General features: G+C 33.6%; 1 protein-coding gene across 1 annotated transcript; it reads left to right on the top strand.

Moving 5' to 3' along the window:
* The first annotated feature begins 387 nt into the window (after positions 1-387).
* On the top strand, positions 388-18,364 carry LOC123662418. The gene is made up of 17 exons (XM_045597263.1): positions 388-452; positions 1,130-1,268; positions 3,751-3,834; positions 4,421-4,558; positions 5,091-5,227; positions 8,030-8,235; positions 9,014-9,175; positions 9,713-9,815; positions 10,179-10,335; positions 11,945-12,054; positions 12,291-12,565; positions 12,876-13,105; positions 13,552-13,776; positions 15,252-15,400; positions 16,475-16,606; positions 16,975-17,102; positions 17,540-18,364. The coding sequence occupies exons 1-17, from the start codon at positions 388-390 to the stop codon at positions 17,611-17,613; spliced, it is 2,514 nt and encodes an 837-aa protein (XP_045453219.1). The 3' UTR covers positions 17,614-18,364.
* The last annotated feature ends 673 nt before the right edge of the window (positions 18,365-19,037 follow it).

Raw genomic sequence — 19,037 nt, 5'->3', positions numbered from 1 at the left:
CAAATGAGTAATAAACTATGAACAAGCTTATTTCAAAATCCAATAGTCCAATTTTAACGATTAATTTTAAATATAAACCATTTTTTTAGATTAATAAAAGCTAAAAAAAATGCGTTTCGACAGTGACAGACACAGTGACGTAGCCAAAAACATAAGTAAAACAAAATGGTCCAAAATAAATAAATCTTATTGTAATTTTCATCACCAGTGGTAAATCTACTAGTCTAGGCTTGTGTGGGTATGGTGAAAGGCCAGCGCGGTGGGCGACTACTCGATGTCCTTGTCGGGATTATCCTCTTCAAATGTCATATATCATTGCGTGTTTTCATTTAGTCCTCCTTCTATAAGTCACACAGCGAAGCGTGAACGATTATAATACATTGTATAATGGTTTTGGATTTTATTCTTTGGACTCTAAGTGACAACTTGATCATGAAAAATGGTGGTATCAGGTCAAACGAATAGTATTAGCTATTGCTGTTTTATAAAATAATATCTTACATAAAACCAAAGTAAGATAACTTATCTCATATACAAAAATAATTTCAGTGACCTTTTCTAATATGTTTTGTATCTATTCTATATACCACATACTAAAACGTACTCAGTGATATTCAATTGATTTAGTCGTTTTGTTTAAAGCTAGCGACGTAATTGCCTTATAAATATAATTATAGAAAATAGTATATAGTGACGTAATAGACTTTAGTCCTGTAGAAGTTATCGTAGGGTAAGGTTAAAAATTAACTAATTAAATGTAAGAACATTGTAATCTAAAAATAACCTTTAAAATACTAACGATGAACTTTATTTTTAACCGACTTCAAAAAAGGAGGAGGTTACTCCATTCGACATATATATATATATATATATATAATTATTCTTTTTTTGTTGAAAAGGAGATATCCCAAATGTGATGCCATGATAAGGAAACCAGGATCTGATGATGGGATCCCAGAGAAATTGAGTGGAACCTTCGAAAATCGTAGTGACAACTAGAGCGTTTGCTAATTTTTTTCGTCTACTTACGTTTTATTACTTGTCGATGTAATTGAAGTCTGTTTTTCGTTTGGTAGCAAACACAATTATATTACGAAAATTCAATTAAAGAAATTTTCTTTTGTTTCAGATTAACGATGGCACTGTTATGGTATGTTTTGGCATGTGCGCTATCGGTTGCGCAGGCGCAGTCTAACTATGGATCACAGGCAAACAACATCGAGTACCAGGGGGATGGATTACCGGAGCAGACTATTTTAGATGGAAAGGTAACATTATAAACTTATGTATATAGTTGGAAAGTTAACATTATTATATTATCAAACATTACATTTATTACAATTGCTGACTTGATACAACATATCATCTAAATATTTTACAATATCAATACAGAATTATTTAAGAACCTTATTTTGGCTATTGGTGATATTATATTTCAGTAAAAATTAATGAACTGCCGAGCAAATTTAATATAAAATTCATCGGGAAGTATAAATATCGAAACGCTCATTAAAATTGTGCTTGACTAGAATTTTACACAATCAATAAAACACCAAATTACTGTACTCTTCCGTGGCTAGTAAGTAATGATATGTAATATATCTAACCTGTATTATCTTGTGAAGAAGTGGACAAAGGTCTTATCTCTTATCAATGAGAAGAACTAAAGCTGTTACCGCTTCGGTCATGAAGTTCATACACAATCGTCATGAAATCGTCACATAATTTTTTTAAGAACGTCAATTTCCTAACAAAGCTTCCTACTTTGGAAACGTGTCATTTCAATTTACTCTTCGAAGGTTCAAGATTCTAATTCAGATTCCTTCCAGAAAACTTTTCTACCCACTTGCTTATCAAAATAAAAACCGCATAGGATCAAGACGTTTGGCCATTATAATAAGCGTGTTATAATAAGTTTACAAAAAAGCTAAGACAGGCAAAATTTACGACACATTGTTCTTCGTCTAAACGAGGTGATGGATTCGCTATTTATAGATAATATCGTTTTGCATATGTCCATTGTTTGCGGACGAGTGTTTTTGGCTTAAAAATATAACTGCATAAATTTTACATACATTTTATTTTATCAGTATCTACAAATATTATAGAGACAAAAGATTTGTTTTTTTTTGGTTTTTTTTATGTCACTAGGTCGGCACACAAGCGTACGGCTCACTTGATGGTAAGCGATTACCGAAGCTTATAGACACCTGCAACACCAGAAGCATCGCAAGCGCATTGCCGACCCAATCCCCAATCCCCCCAGGAGCTCTGGTCACCTTACTCACCAACAGGATCACAATACTGCTTGAAAACAGTATTGGTATTCCTAATGGATAACGCAAAAACTACCGGACCTATCTATGCTTTAACAAGGGAAAATGGAACAATCTATTCAACGAGGGCGACGTTGCGGTTTTGTAAGCAAAATGTCTTATATTGCTAAATTTTTACACAGTTTTGCTCGTATTTATGGTTAAAGTTTTGTGACTCGTGGTGTATCTTTATATTTATGCATCACCCATTAGAAAAGCTTTTTAATGCAACGGAAGCCTTTGAAAAGGTATTTGACGGGTTCTGCTTCTGACTTTGGTCTGCTTATTAATGAAAGCATTTAATATTGTAATATTAGTTACTTGGATAATTATTTCTTATATCTTGATAATAATAAAGTTAGTAAATTCAAACAGTTTATAAAAACAAAGCGACAAAGTTCAATTTGTATTTTATGGTTGGCTGACAGTAGAGTTCTAAATAGGATTTTTATAAATAGTAGTTTTACCAATTAATAACAAATTTATGTATATCTAAGAGACTCTTGAAAGCTGATAACGTCATTTCATCAATAATATTAACTGATACTAGCTGTGCCCCGCGGTTTTACCCGCGTTGATTTGAGGAAAAAATAGCATTCCTTCTTCTTAAAGCATACCTAACCTTCCTTTTCAATTAGTTTAAATTTTTTAGTTGTGGATACAGGTAGAGCAAGCAATTATCTTTAAAATGATATATAATTTATGTGGAGTAATTTTGAGGTTTTTTTTTTCTAAAAAGGGACGCAAACATCTTAGCGTATTAATATTTATGATATCAAGTTAAATGGTTTTGAGGTTTTAATTGGATAAAGCTTTGTCTTTTGTAATCTTCTCTATAAACGAAGTTGTTAGTGAAGTATATGTTCGGTAGTAAATGGACTCAAACACTGCAGGCATATCGCCATGGGCGCATAATTAGTTATGTGGATTTATGACGATCGCTGCGAAGCAACCTTAATATTACCATACAATTTTCATATTTTGACTTTATTTTAGATTCATGGTTGTTATTAAGTTATGACTCCTATTCATTTTTGTTTTATTTATTTATTTCAATCACAACTTACAACTATCATTACACTACCCCATTCGGTAGTGAAGACACATAATTTAACTTAATTATAACATTTAACGCCATCCTTATGAATTCATTCATTCAATTTAAAATACTTTTAATTAAATCTTAGCTCTGGATTTATTGCTAGGGTTTCGTTCTGACAAGGCCTTAAATATTAAGAATATTATGGGAATTAAATGTATGTTTGTTAAATGTCTTGCAATTAAAGTATACTTTCTTCACGAAATTACACCTCATTATGTCTTGAAGTGTTATATAACAAAGATTCCTGATGGATTAGATGAAACAGAAAACTGAAAGTGCGATGAGTAAATGTTTGTAATTTTTTGTCAATTTTAATTTTCCTTTTCGTTACAGGTCACAAAACTAGATGATTTGAGTCCTGTAATCTTCTTGAATAGAACGAGAGCAACTTTGAATTGCGCTGCAGGCTCTATGCAGGTAATTAAAATGTCTTTTTACAGAAGTTTTTTTAGTCGACAATTTTTATTTATCTTATTCTATTTATATTAATTCGAAATTTTTTCATCATTCTCACTCATAATATAACGTGCCGGTAAGAAAATTAGCCATTTTTTTTGTTTTAATTTTACCATTTAGTTAATTGTTTTTAATTTATACTTCCCAAGGGTACTTATAGGCTTAATATGAAAATAAGTTTGTTTTTTTTTGTTTTTTTTTTCACCGTGTTAATGGTTTTGTGTTTCCTTTTATTTTATTTTTTTTTTGTTTTTCACGTTTGTTAATTTAAATTTTAAACGGATGGATGGTCGTAATTGGCCTTTTTGATTATATTTCATTCTTGTTTGTTTTATAATTTTTTCTGTGCTGTGTACCATCCCTTATAAATAAATAAATAAATAAATAAATTACCTTTCTGGATTGTCACACAAAATTACAACTCAATGCGCGTGCACTTGATGCTGAAGTCAATGTATTTATTTTGGTCCAACGTGGAAATCTAAGTAACTAAAGTAAAAAAATTGTTAAAGTTGAGGATTGAGTTGACATTTTATACATTTTCCAGATCGAACTAAAATTCAACGAGAAGTTCTACGGTATCGCGTACGCGGATTTCGATCGTCATTCAGCGTGCCAGGTTGCTGGCAAGGGCGCTACGTCCTACAAACTAGAGCTACCTTTGAAGGGATGCGGTACCAAACAGGTATATACACATAACAATTTATTACCGTGTAGTTGGTCTACTAGAAATACAACTTGTACACATTTTATTATATTCAGTATGCATTGTTGAAAATTTTAAGTGACCTTAGTCATCTATTTTTTTGCATATATATATAGCAACTTAATACTTGTGTTACAGGTAACAGCCGACTGTTATAACTATATATTTTTTTATAAATATACATAGAAATATTACATATATAAATACAAATATTACACCCAGAATCAGGCGGGAATCGAACCCGCAACCCGTGGCACAGAAAGCAGGGCCACTACAAACTACGCCAACGGGCTAGTCAAATATACTTCAGTTATTTTTCAGGAAAATTTATAATCAATTATTTTTAATTTATTTCTACTATTTATTAAAGTTAAGACTTTATTTGGGGCACTACGTAAAGTTTGATAAAAAAAAATTAAATATAATTTTAGAGTCACACAGCTATAAAAAAATGTCAATTTTGTAATTATTATCGAGGACGAAAGTTATATATCTTTATTCGTTTCATCAGGACCCACTCAGAGTGTTCACCAACAACATAGTGGTGCGGTTCCATCCAGGTCTCGAAATGGATGGAGACGAGGTCATCACCATCGTGTGCCGTTATCCGCCACCCATCGTGCCAGTCTTCAACCCCCTCATTTACACGTAAGTTTATTTTTATTTATTTGCAATTGAGTTACTGAAAGTGAGACTGATTGAAAATAAAGTCAGTGTGCTCTACACTCAGCAAATTTATTACATATTTCTTGCTTCTTTGCAATTTTTAAAATGTAAAATGACCAAAATTAAAAAGGCATAAAAATAGTTATAATAATTTACTTTTTTCTCTGTTTTTTTTTTATATCACTAGGTCGGTAAACAAGCGTACGGCTCACCTGATGGTAAGCGATTACCGTAGCTTATAGACGCCTGCAACACCAGCACCATCGCAAGCGCGTTCCCGACCTAATCCAAAATACTCGGAACTCTGGTCACCTTACTCACCAACGGGAACACAATACTGCTTGAAAACAGTATTATTTAGCTGTGACCTTCTGTAAGGTCGAGGTACTACCCCAGTCGGGCTGCTCCATATTTTGAGCAGGAAGTCCAGTTTTCCTAAGAGTTAAATAAAATGTGTTAGATTTTTATTATTCATCATATACTTTTTAGTAGTTCTATGACATTCATATTTTCTGCTCTGCAGTGCAGAAAAACAATAGGATACTTGTTTTGATAGAATTCTTCGATATGTTTTATTTGTAACCTTGCACAACGGAAGAGGCGAAAATTTCCGAATCTAACAGGAAATGTTTTATTTGTAACCTTGCACAACGGAAGAGGCGAAAATTTCCGAATCTAACAGGAAATGATGTTTATAAAAAATGTTAAATGTTAAGATTAATTTGTTTCCTATAAACTAAATGTTTAAATTTTTCAATTAAAATATATATTTTTTTGTACTTGCTGATAAGATGAATTTATATTTGTGTAAAATCTATGTTCTAAAATGTTATGTTACATACAATAAGTCTCAAATCAAGTTGAAATTCGTACTTAGATTATAAAATTGGTAAAATAATTCGTTTATAAAAATCATATTTTGTTATTATTTTATGAAGTAGTTTTTAGTTATTGCCCTGACCTGTATTATAGTATTTATGTAAATAAACATATATTTTTAGTATATTTCGAAACAAAACTTCCTGAAGACAATATAATTACGCATTTTTTAAAACCGTTATCTGATTGTACGCTACTCGGTACTTCTCCGTTGTAAAGTAATTATTGTTCTCCGCTGAACATCCTTCAGAGCATTGAGGCGTGGAATCACAAGTGCGAAAACATTATTATTCGTTACTCTTTGTACAATGTACATACGTATAATTATGGCTTGACAACAGGCACACTTATACGAGTGGCACATCCTTGTACTTCTGAGAGGATGCACTTTGTATTAAATGCAAGCTATTGTTAATCATTTTATTGCTGAACTTTCTTAAATGGTTCCGTGTTGGAACATATTTGTGTATGTCTGATTTTTCTTTAAACAATAAAAAGTTGTGTATGCCAAGATTTTAAAGATTGAAACCAAATAACCATTGATAACATTCTGAAAAAAAATAGTGTTTTTGGTTTTCTATAGGAATTTATTCTTTTACGGTTTTCTACAAAACTTGTAATATTTTAATAAAAATTGCGCAGTAACTTTCAATAATCACCACTGTTGCAGTAAATAATTAATAATTAATTTCATTATTTTGTTCTTCGATTAATATAATTTATCATCATAATTAATTGGAGTTCATATACGATTTTTCGGAGCTAGCAAAAATTTCCACAAGTGTTGTGGATAAAAATATATTAAATCAATAAAAAAAGACACATACTACCATGTATTAAACACACACACGCATATTATAGTTACTCTTTTGTTCATTGTCACTCTGTAGTCAAATTGAAAAATTTAAAAAAAGGTTCTTTATTTTCATAATTTTTTGCTTTTTTTTAATTTAAATTTTTAATTATGGTGGGATTTCGACTACTGGGTGACCACTAGTATTTATACACAAATTTAAGAACATGTCCATTTCTGTCAGGCAACGGCTGTTATTAAACCCACACAATGAACACATGAAACACCAGATGTTGTCAATATTTGTAAAGAACAAAGTCTACTACTGACATGTCAACTAGCAGCACTCTAATAAAATTTATTTTAATTCTCTCCCAGAGTGCTAGTAACTGAATTTTCTAATATATCGAAAAAAAAGCGCTATATTAGGTAAAATTTTCATTGCAAATTTGTACAAAACCACAATATTTACTATAATTGTGTTTGCTCGCAAACGAAAAAAAAAACCGACTTCAATTACATCGACAAGTAATACAACGTAGATCGACGAAAAAATAGTCAAGCAACTACGCGTTGTCAAAGATTACTCAAAAATTAGTTATCAGATCTCGATAAAATTTATATGTGACTATATGATAAACATCAGCTTTCGATTAAATTAAAAATTATCAAAATCGGTACACCCAGTAAAAAGTTATTACGGATTTTCGAGAGTTTCCCTCGATTTCTCTGGGATCCCATCATCAGATCCTGGTTTCCTTATCACAGTACCAAACTCGGGATATTTCCTTTCTAACAAAAAAAGAATTATCAAAATCGGTACATGCAGTAGAAAGTTATGCGGTATAATACAACGTAGGTCGACGAAAAAAGCGTCAAGTAAAAACGCATTATTAGATATAACTCGAAAAGTAGTTGTTAGATCTCAAATAAATTTAAATGGGACCAATTGGCACACATCACCTTTCGATTAAAACAAAATTTGTCGAAATCGGTCTACCCGGTCAAAAGTTCTGATGTAACATACATAAAAAAAAAAAAAAAAAATACAGTCGAATTGAGAACCTCCTCCTTTTTTGGAAGTCGGTTAAAAAGCGTACATTATCTTTCAGGCCAGAAGCTAAAGGACCGCTCCCTGCAAAGGCTCCTCTAGCTGGTACCCACATCCTCATGATCATCTGTGCCATTCTCTTTCTCACCCTTCTGCTGCTCGGTCTGGGAGTCTCCTACCTGTGCTTGAGGAGACGAGCACTGCCAGCGCCGAGAAGACTCATCGATGACTCTTCTGCTTCCATCATCAGTAGAGAGAGTATTCAAGGTAAATTGACTTTCCTCTTAATATTTTACTATATTTTACTCTTACAAATCATATTATGAGGCCTTAAAAGACCCTTTTTAGCTGCAAATTATTTGAGAGCAGAAAAAATGAGGATATGCTAAGTTACTTGCGTAGCTCTAATATTGGTTGGCAGTAACAAAATGACCGTATTAAAAGACATTTTATTATGTTATGAATTAACGTTTTAAATTGTGCTTTTGAGAAATAGAAAATAATATTTATCAACACGCTCTGAAAACAAATTTTTGTTTCCATGTAGGAAGGGCTTTAGTACATTTACAGTCCATCATTAACTCAATTTGTAAAATATTTAGTAACTTGAATATTTGATCATAATTTAATACTTAATATAGTATGGTTTGTTGGCACTTAATCAATAAAAGCCACCACAGGATTTTCTGAATAACCATTTAAAACATTTTAAACTATGCAAATTTAAACAATATAATTTTGCTAAAAGGTATTTAACCACAAAACAATAGAGTTTGGAATCCATATTAAAACCATCATTAAGTGCTGTCTCTCTTTATTACCATTAATTACATAGTTCGTTGTTATTCAAATTACATGACAATTTTATTCAAATATACTTTGATAAGTGCTTTCGATCATTAAACTTTGGCTTTAGCTCCTGTTTGAATCATACCTAGAAAAGTTTGAAAAGAGGCGACATATTTTTTATTCGTCAAATTTAATTAGTTATTGTAGTCGTCAAATTTTAAACTTTAAGAATATAATTTCAAACAAAATTCAACAGAGGTGAAGATCCCCCGAGCGCACCCTGTTTACCCAGTAACAGCGGAGAGTGCTAGCGTAGCGTCCGATACGATCCCCTCTGACTACCCCTCGGAGACGCCCAGCGAGGCCGAGCAGGTGCACGTCAACCAAGGCTTCATGATCGACGAGTATCAGAGTGAGGGTGAGATAATACATTGATAACATCTGCGTTTTATAACATGCATACGTTGATGTACTGACCTCAACTGATAGTGATGATAAATTCAATTTAAAAGTCAAGGTATTTTCATTTGAGAGTTGCAATGAATATCATAGTATAAGATAGTCTTGTAAGTTTAATTTTTCTAAAGATAAGGATTAAACAAAAAATAAACTCATAAACTAATTCATATAATATCTAAAACTTTTAAATCTACCCTCATTTATTTCTAAAACGACAGTAAAAGTTAAATATCGACAAATTTACTAACTTAAATTCTAAATCTTATAAAAAGACAGTGAAAATTTAAAACCGAAAAACGGTATTTCTTTTAATTCTTAATCTCTTTATAATTACATTATTTAATTATTTTTGGTTGTATATTTTAACACCCGTATCACCTAAACCTCATTTAAAATTGAAACATATTTGCTAACTTAATAACAAAAATTAACCCGCTAAATGGTTACGGCGAATCTCACGAAACAAGTGCTCACTCGCGTATGCACGCTCACTCAGGCGCGCCGGCCTTCGACGTACGTGTGCGCGTACAGCGACCGCCTGCTCCACCTTCTCCTGTCTCCACCATTACTACCACTGAGGTTGATGGCGGTAGTATGAGGTCAGTTGATTATGTTTATTTCTTTAAATCATCTGTGTCATCGTTTTCATTGTTATTGTGTATATTAAAGTATTGTGGTATTAAGATGACTCCCTGTGCAACTCTTTTTTCTTTTCAGTTTTGTTTTGAATCGAAAAATAAATAATGTGCCTGTATCATATATGTATCTAATAGAAGTAACAATTGTTGATCTTGAATCTGGAAAACTTCGTAAATAAAGGACTTTATTTTGTTTGATATTAACCTAATGTTCACATTGATTTAAGATCAAAAAAATTAAAGATAGAAAGCCAATACTTGCATTAGAAAATCCCTTCGAAATTATAATATGTACAGGATTATTATAAATGCAATTTTCTTCAGACAAACGACAATGTTAGACGAACATGAGCGACAAGAATCAGTACGAACAGTATCGCCAGGCGCGTTGCCGCTGCCTGCGAGAGCGGCGCACGCTGTGCCACCGGAGAGGCCGCCGCGACCGCCAGTACTATACTCCGAGGTTAACAGAGATCGACAGGTACGAAAACTATTAAGTCATGACAATCCTTGACTATACACACTTCTGAATGCTTAAAAGAAATTAGTCAGTTCTATGTTAAAATTCGGAGAAGTCAATATGATAGTTTCAGTGAAATTAAATAAATCATCATCATCGTCATCACCGTTTAAAAATACAATAAAACAAAAATTATTACAAAACCTTTACAGTCTTTTCAATTAACGTTTTGGTTAATCAACAATAATTTGTCAAATTACAACATTCTATGAGTTAAGGTATCAGAAGTCAAAAGTAATACTCATACATTTTCATACTGGTTCTCATTTTCGGAAACTGGGTTTGATAAGTTTATTGACACTTTTAATCATTTTGCACATATTTTTACTTGCTAATAAAATACGTGTGAGGCCCACATTTTTCATTTGTTTCTAATTGAATTCATTATTTGCGTACCTAATTTTTGTTATAAGTATAACCATTAGTCACAGTCATTAAATGGAAACAAAATTGATCAGTCCATGTTGTTTTAACTGCACCTCAAATTCTCACAATAAAACTAGTTTTTAGGAACGATATATAAAATGCTAGTTTAAACGGAATTTTTCTTTCTATTTTAATTTTCTTTCTACTTTTTTCTATTATAATATGAATAAGACAATGATAATAATTAATTAAAATACTTCTTTAATGTAAGAGCTACATAACAGATCTATATACATAAAAATGAATGTTTGTCTGTATGTCCTTTATAGAATCGTAAACTATGCATTTGATCATGTCATGATCTTCAGCAAAATGTTGTGCATGAGCCAACAAAGGATTCTGAGTTGACACGACCAAAAAAAAAAAGCGTAGCAACGTGCGCAGGGTACAGGTAGTTATATATAAAAAGGAAATTGAAAAGCATTCTGATTTGAAAAAAAGTAGACATTTAACATTGACACGATTGCTCTTAAAGAAAATTCACTGCACTTGCGTCACCGACACTTCATGTATCTGTCGATGGTACAAATATTCCATAATATTGAATGGAACTTTTTCATCAGTATCAATTATAACTCACTTCTTTACCATCATCATGAGCACAATCATATCACTAACCAGGAATGGGCGCGTCGTCCGCGGTCCATCGCATCTCTCAACACAGAGATGACAGACACACACTCTGTCACTGAGGTCACAGACAGGTCACATGCGAGAATGTTCCACATCAAGGTATCCATGTCATGTCATTTGTTCGATGTTTGGTGATGGGTCTCAAGGTGTTTATCGTTACAGCCTTTTGATAGATTGCTTTAAAAAGCTTATTTTTTGAAACAGTGTAATATACGCTAAGCCATAATGTTGCCTGCCTCAAATATCTTATAGAAACTCTCAAATACCTTATAGTATCTACTCTGCCAACTTTATAGTTATATATTTAGAGCAGTATATATTCATTGCATTTACGTAAGCTTTAAACAGCTTGACTTTGCTAAAACGCTTAGTAAATTCAGTAAAGGTTAAGTTTTGGAATTTGTAATTCTTAAAGTTAGCGTTGTCGCTTATATGCTGATGCTGACATCAAGATGCCCCTAACAATATATATTTCTAACAATTTTTTATTGATGATTACTTTTTTCTTTAGAAACCGCCTCCACCACCTCCGGTGATGAAGGAACGTCTAGAGACTGAGGAACATGAAATGCTAATGGAGAGTCTGGAACCCATGTCTGAAACACCTATCGTACCTGCTAGGTAAGATATGCTGAATAATGATATCCTTTCCAGACTATTATTTTTTTAGGATGCTATTGACTACTTATTTAAAAAAGAAAGTTTTTAGATTAAATCTGTAATATAAGCCATACGAAAATCATACATTTAATCTTATAAACTGTAAAGACTATACGTCTATTTGGATCATAATCTTGAAAATTTTAACCAAAACATTGTACGTAGTCGAAAATAAAACATTTTTTTTTTAAATTCAGGAAACCCGAAATAACCTCCCACGTGGTAGACGACGTGTTCCTCCGAACGATAACCGAGAAAAAAACGATCGAAGACATCGAGCGCCACAAGCGGCTGGTGACGGAGTACCGGCAGGTGCCCGCGCCGCCGCCGCAGTTCGACGTCACCATCCGCAACCACACGCTGCCGGACGCGCAGTGGGAGGACTTCTCCGACATCAGCAGCGCCTCCGGCATGACGCTGACGCCCAAGATGGAGAGAGTGCCCATGTCGCTGCCGCCTCAGAAGTTTATTGGTAAGATTATTAAATAATAAATATAGTAATGTTTCTCAATTGCTTTATTTTGCTTTAACACACATATCATGTTTTTGTGTTCCAATTTTGTCGTCTATTCTATGGTTGATTGTTATTCACCTGAACCTGTTTAGGCAAAGTGAAGACGCGTTAATTTTACGAATTAATTTTAATTCGAATTAAAATCCAAAAGACATAATATCCCAAAATTACTTGGTAATAAACTCATCTCTGTTTATAAGTCACAATGCCTGATATTGCCTGGAATGAAACGTTGTTCTAAATATGGGATAATATTACTTATCTATAGGTAAAGGTGGCCCAGACCTTTTCTCGCCCGAGCTGATCAAGCAGACAGGTGCGGTGTACCCACCACCATCCTCTCCTGATCTACCCCTGTTACCCGAGCTTCCACCCGCCCGCAACCCCCTGTACCGGGAAGAAGATGATGAGGATGTGGCAGAACCGACTCCAGCTCCACCGGTGCCTCCGAACTGGAATGTACTCACAAGGGTGCTGAGGACTGAAGCACAAGATGAAGTGAGATATTTAAAATCTGCTATATTCTAAATGTTCAGGCCAACTTATTAATAGTCACTATGACTGGCAAAAAAGTTCAAATATATTATTAGCTGTACATTTCGCGCTAACAGTTTTTTTAAATATTATTTTGGTAGGTCATTTATCTGATGGTGTGTAACTGTTAATAGAAAATGTAAAATAATATTTGTGTGTGCAACATAAGGAATATAATTATGTATGTATTTATATCACGTTTAGATCATGTTATATTATACATTTATTTTCGATTTCATGTTTAGATCACAACCAAAAGTTACGTTATTATATAATATACATTTATTTGAAACAAGCATGTTAGGTAAATCGAACACAACAATAAATAATTTCTTCAAATCGTATATATTTTGTGACTTTGATAGTATTAAATAATGAAGTTATCAATTATATTACAAATGGTCCTGCAGGTGCTGATGGACACAGAGCGCTCGTACCGCCTGACCCGCGAGGAGCGCCTGCGCTGGCGCGAGTTGATCGCGCACGAGAGCACGCTGCGGCGCGAGCTGGCGCGCTCCTCCACTCGCGAGGACTTCACGCGAGTCGCGCACGATCATCGCTTCGCGCCGCTGTATGCTCCGCCTAAGTGGGAGGTCATCATACGCATTCTGGCTCCCCCTCCGGATAAGCCTAAGGTTAGTATAGTGTGGAAATTTTTCAAGTAGGTACAATTTTGTCTTCTTTCGTAATTGATGATAAAGACTGAATGACTGCCGAAAGAATAAAAAAAGTTACGATATTAAGCAAAATAAATAAATTTAAGGATAACATGTACAACCGCGGAGTGTAATTTATGGGGTTGGAGGGAAGGAGGGGGTTGGGGGGGAGGGGAGAAGGGTGGGTTTTCACCCCTCAGGCAAACTATTTTCGTGTAAACCCCGTTGTTACAGAGATAAGGTTAAGGTTAAATTTTTGTTATTTTTGACTCCACCTTAATTCTGGTGCTGCGGTAAGTTTACTCATGCTCCGTTCTGCGACTATCACGCGTTATTTTCCGACAAATTTACGTAAAAACGATTTTTACTGCAAGATCAAAATACGATACGAACTGACCTTTAACGACTGACAAATAGACACTTTTAAACAAAATAACGCGTCAGACATAATATTCTAATAAAATTAGTAACATTGCGTGCTAGAATATAGGTTTAGAAATTCGAAAAATACCCAAAACCGAATCGGAGCACCCCACTGTCCACGTGGTCTTGGTCTGTCCTACCCCTAGAGTGTTTTTTTTGTGCCGCGGAGGCGCGGAGGGCGGAAGGGCTGCACTTCACGCAGCGCCGGAGCCAAGCGTTCCTCTAACTTTCGAAATTCTTCTTCTAACCTCAAAACTTTAACCATGGATATCTCCATAACCATGGGGTTCTGAGGTGTGACAGTGGTACCAGGGGTAGCGTTCCCCACCCTCTCCCCCCCCTTCCCCCCACGGTCCCGAAATTCGGTTTTACCTAATCTAAAGCTTTACCTTAATTTGTGAGTTTACCATGGCGTTTCCGAAGCCTTGTGTTTCTGTGTCTGAAGAGTCAAGTGAAGAGTCGAGTGAAGAGTTGAAGAGAATAATTTCGTAACCATGGGGTTTACACGATAATAGTTGTCAGGGGGGGTAGAAATCCACCCTTCCTACCCCTCCCAACCCCCCTTTTCCCCCTTAACCCCATAAATTAGTGACCGATTTAAAAATTTAACCTTAAAACTTTAACCACGATATCTCTGTAACAACGGGGTTTACACGAAAATAGTTTGCCGGAGGGGTAAAAAACCACCCTCCCCCCCAACCCCCTCTTTCCCCCCAACCCCATAAATTACACTCCGCGATTGTACATAATTACCAAATTTAATTTTAGTTATCTTAATCTTCATTACTTAGTTGTAACTTTCTAGTTTTAAATTAGTTTAGAAGAAGCCAATGACTTTTCTTCTTCTCCCACCCGTTACTCTCCGTGCATACATAAATTTAGCTTAAAGCACTTCTGGTGGTATAAGTATAAATTATTCTATAAGAATTACCGATTTGCCATTAGGTACTAAACGTAGTACGTTACGTAGCTACTTTAAAAATTACCAAAAAACACAAAACACCAATTTCCAAATATCCACCTACCCTCAGAACCGATACCGCAAGAAGTCCGAGTGGGAGTCCCGCTCGCGCCGCAGCTCGCTGCCCACGCTGTACGAGTACGACAGCGACGCCACCTCGCTGCGCGACCCGCAGCGCTCGCGCCGCTCCTCCTACCGCAGCGACCACGTCGACATGAGGTACCTACTACTGGCTTTTTTTTTTGTATTACTACACCTCCGACATGGGGATCGGAGTCCTTACTTAAGCTACTCGTTCATACCAGTTCTCGCATTTATTCTTCTCGCACTTTCATCCTGCATACTAATTTTCTTTCTTTCATTCTTCCACATTCACACACTGGGTGGGTTCCCATCTACGCTAGTCCTAATTTCTAATTTTGTTTCTTATTCAAATTTTTTTTTCTTTTTAACACGGGAAAATGATTGGGGTTTGAGCATAATATTTTTATTTACACTTTTTATCTTATTTCTATCTTTTATATACATAACTTGCATTTACAACAATGCTTGTTTCTATTTTATAACGTAAGATTCACCCACTACTGGCTATAACTATTACATATAGCGACTGTAAATGACCCACCTCTGGACGAATGCGTGTTATACAAACGATTATTATTATAGGTCGAACAAAAACGTTGAATATTCAACAGGAAATGTTGTCGATATAGGACTACATCCTTAATTTTAAAGAAAATTTTGAGTAGTACACAGTCGTTCTGGTGGCTTAGATATGCATGAGTATGTTTATATTACAAATTAATTACGTAACAGTATCTATACAATATTATAACAATGTAAGATAACAATGGATCATTTTCATTGCCACAATATATAGATTTTAATTTTTTCTTTATCTCAAATTTTCCTATACCACCAAACTACATTTAAATGTTCGCCAAGCACAATGCGTAACTAACAATTAGCATTTTGAATATTTTTAAAATAAAAATCATCACAGCTGTCTTTACCGATCTTAAGTAAGGTCGTTAATCTGATGAAATATTTATGCAATTTCGTAGTTATACCCGAGCAAGAGCAAGTTGCAAATATTGTACAATTACTGCTGTCAAATTGATATTCAAAGAGCGATTTTGATGAAATGCAGCAAAGGGTTAGCAAGTTATGATTATTCTTTTTAGGGCTAGTTTCAATTCACACTTGTGATTAAAAAGTTATGATTTCGAACATTAAATTTTAACACAGTAAAAAAAGTGATTTTGTCTTAATTTTGCTCTTATTTCCACTTAGGTCGATGTCAGAAATGATGGTGGACTACGCGCGCGAACAAGCGGACACGCACTCGGAAGTGTCCGCGGGCACGCTGCTTGGCAGATATTACGACGATGACACCGACTCCGAACATCAATATCATCAAAATCCGTAAGTATACAGCTTTCTAACTTACTTATTTCCTAACTTTCTTCTTCCGTTGTATCCGTGTACAGAACCCAGCGAACGCAACTTTTACTTCTTTGTTCACGTTTTGCATATGAACTCCTAATGTAATACCCCAAATATAATTTAGAGCCTTGAAGAAGAACGCGTAACGCAAACCTTTGACCCATCCTCACAACTTTGACAAAACTTAATTTGTTCATTTGCTATAAAATTATTACGAATTTTTGGATAAGTGTATCGTAAATGATATGTATAATAATTGTTTCATGACAATGATACTAGTCCTCGCCGTTACTAATTGGACCAGTAAATGTTTATTAATGAGCTTTATTTGTAAAATGATATTGTAGATCATGGCGTCACTCGTTGCACCGCTCAGTGAGCCATCCATCTCTGGCGCGCTCTGCTACCGAGCTGACGGAGCAGTGGACTGCGCCAGACGGTGACGTCACGCCCACACCAGGTCGGCGGATCAGAGGTATGTAGCTATATTAACTAACAATGTAAAGCTTAAATACTACAAAATTTTGTTTCTGTCTTATCAATTCTATTAACTAAGTAGAAGAAAAAAAAATACTGAACTACTGCGTGAACTCGTAGTGACGGAAATGTAATAATAATAATAATATATTCTTTATTGTACACCAAAAATATAAACAAACAGTAGTAATTACAAAAAAAAGATGTACAAAGGCGATCTATGTAATGTAGTCAAGAATGTAAGCTAAAAACGAAAAAAAAATACTTGTGGTTTTAGTAGTATGCCACATTAAATGCAATGCGTAGCTATTAATAATTGATTGAAAATAAGGTTTTGTAGGGCTGGCTGAAATCATAGTAATTATACGGCTCTTAGAGAAAATCGGGTTGTAGTAGCTATTATGATCAAGTTCAAATATTATTAATTTTTTGCAGGAAACCAAGGTGTTACCACTTTTACATCGTCTGAAGTTCATACATTCCAAGCGTCAAGGGAATGGCGGGAATAGCATCAATGTTTAAAAAGGTTCTAGTAAAAAAAAAAAAAAAAAATTGACCGCAAAGTTAGATAATTCTAAGAAATACCAGATAGTGTAGAAATTTCATGTCAGCTGATGGGAATTTTTGAAATTGTCTATTGACTCTAACAAGCGATATATATGATATAATACAATTTTTAAGTAAAGAAAATTGTGACGTCATCGTATTGACGAATACGATGTATTGCTGTCTCTTTTACTCTAAAGACTGTCAACTGATTTTGGCATGTGTATGTTGTGTTATATCGTAATATAGTCGTATAATGACACAGTGGATGATTGCTGTTTTAATATTTAAACATGTTGCTAATATGGAAAGTTTCTAAGTAAAAGTAACATAAGATTTGAAAAGCCAATTAAAGTTAATACTCGTATAACAAAAAGAAGTATATGATGCACAATTTATAATTTGGGGCTTATAAGTCTAGCGGTTTTGTTTGAAAACTGTTTAGTCAATTTTCTAGAAACTTCAAGAATTTTTATATACTTAGAAACTTCTTATATGTAGTGTCCATTATATAAAGGGTAAATAGAAATGATTTTGGAAACGCATATAGTACTTTTCTACATCCTGGTACATAATTTTCGTCCCTCTGAAAACATTATGATGTAATACATATCTAATTATTTTGCAATAAATCACTGCCCTTTAAAATTATCACATATTGAGTTGTTTTCATACTATTTAATTTGCAAAATAACTTAAATTTTATAATAAAAATAAAATTTAAAGTTATATATATTATATATTAAAAAGGACCTTAAAAATTAAATTTTACACTTAAAAGCCAAGTAGGCTTATAAGTGTAAAATTTAATTTTTATTTTTGTCATAGGTCTTATATATTTTTAAAGAGAAAATTGTGTTATAAGTTTGTTTATTCTATTCAACAGTATGAAACAACTCAATTTTAAGCATTTGATTGTAAATTATTTGTAAGTTCGTCCAGTTTTTTGATACGTATAAAATTAAGTTAACAATATTAAAAAAAGCTCTAATGAAAAACGCTTATTATACTTCAACATACATTTAGTATAAATATATTAAGAATCTCTAGATATAGAATTGGAGTTTCTTTTGTAAATAAAAAAAATATGATTTTTTGGTCCGTCCATTAAAGACTTAGGTTTTGACTAAAGTTTAACTATTTAATTAATTACACATTAAATATTAATTAAATAAAACGGTTCTAATTTGTGAGGTAATGATAATATTTTTAAAATATTAATTAAACAATTGACAGGATTTATGTACTAATTTTTTTACATAAAATGGAATTCTTTAAGAGGATACCTTAAGTACAATCAAAAATAGTTTAAGATTTTATTTGTTTTTATTGTACGTTACTTTACTATTTCATTAATCGTTTTTTCATATATTTTTCTAACGAATAA

Source organism: Melitaea cinxia, chromosome 2 (genome assembly GCF_905220565.1).
Source record: "Melitaea cinxia chromosome 2, ilMelCinx1.1, whole genome shotgun sequence".
In the NCBI taxonomy this organism is placed as follows: Eukaryota; Metazoa; Arthropoda; class Insecta; order Lepidoptera; family Nymphalidae; genus Melitaea; species Melitaea cinxia.
The sequence above is the reverse complement of the archived record's forward strand: the minus strand, read 5'-3'. Positions and strand labels throughout refer to the sequence as shown.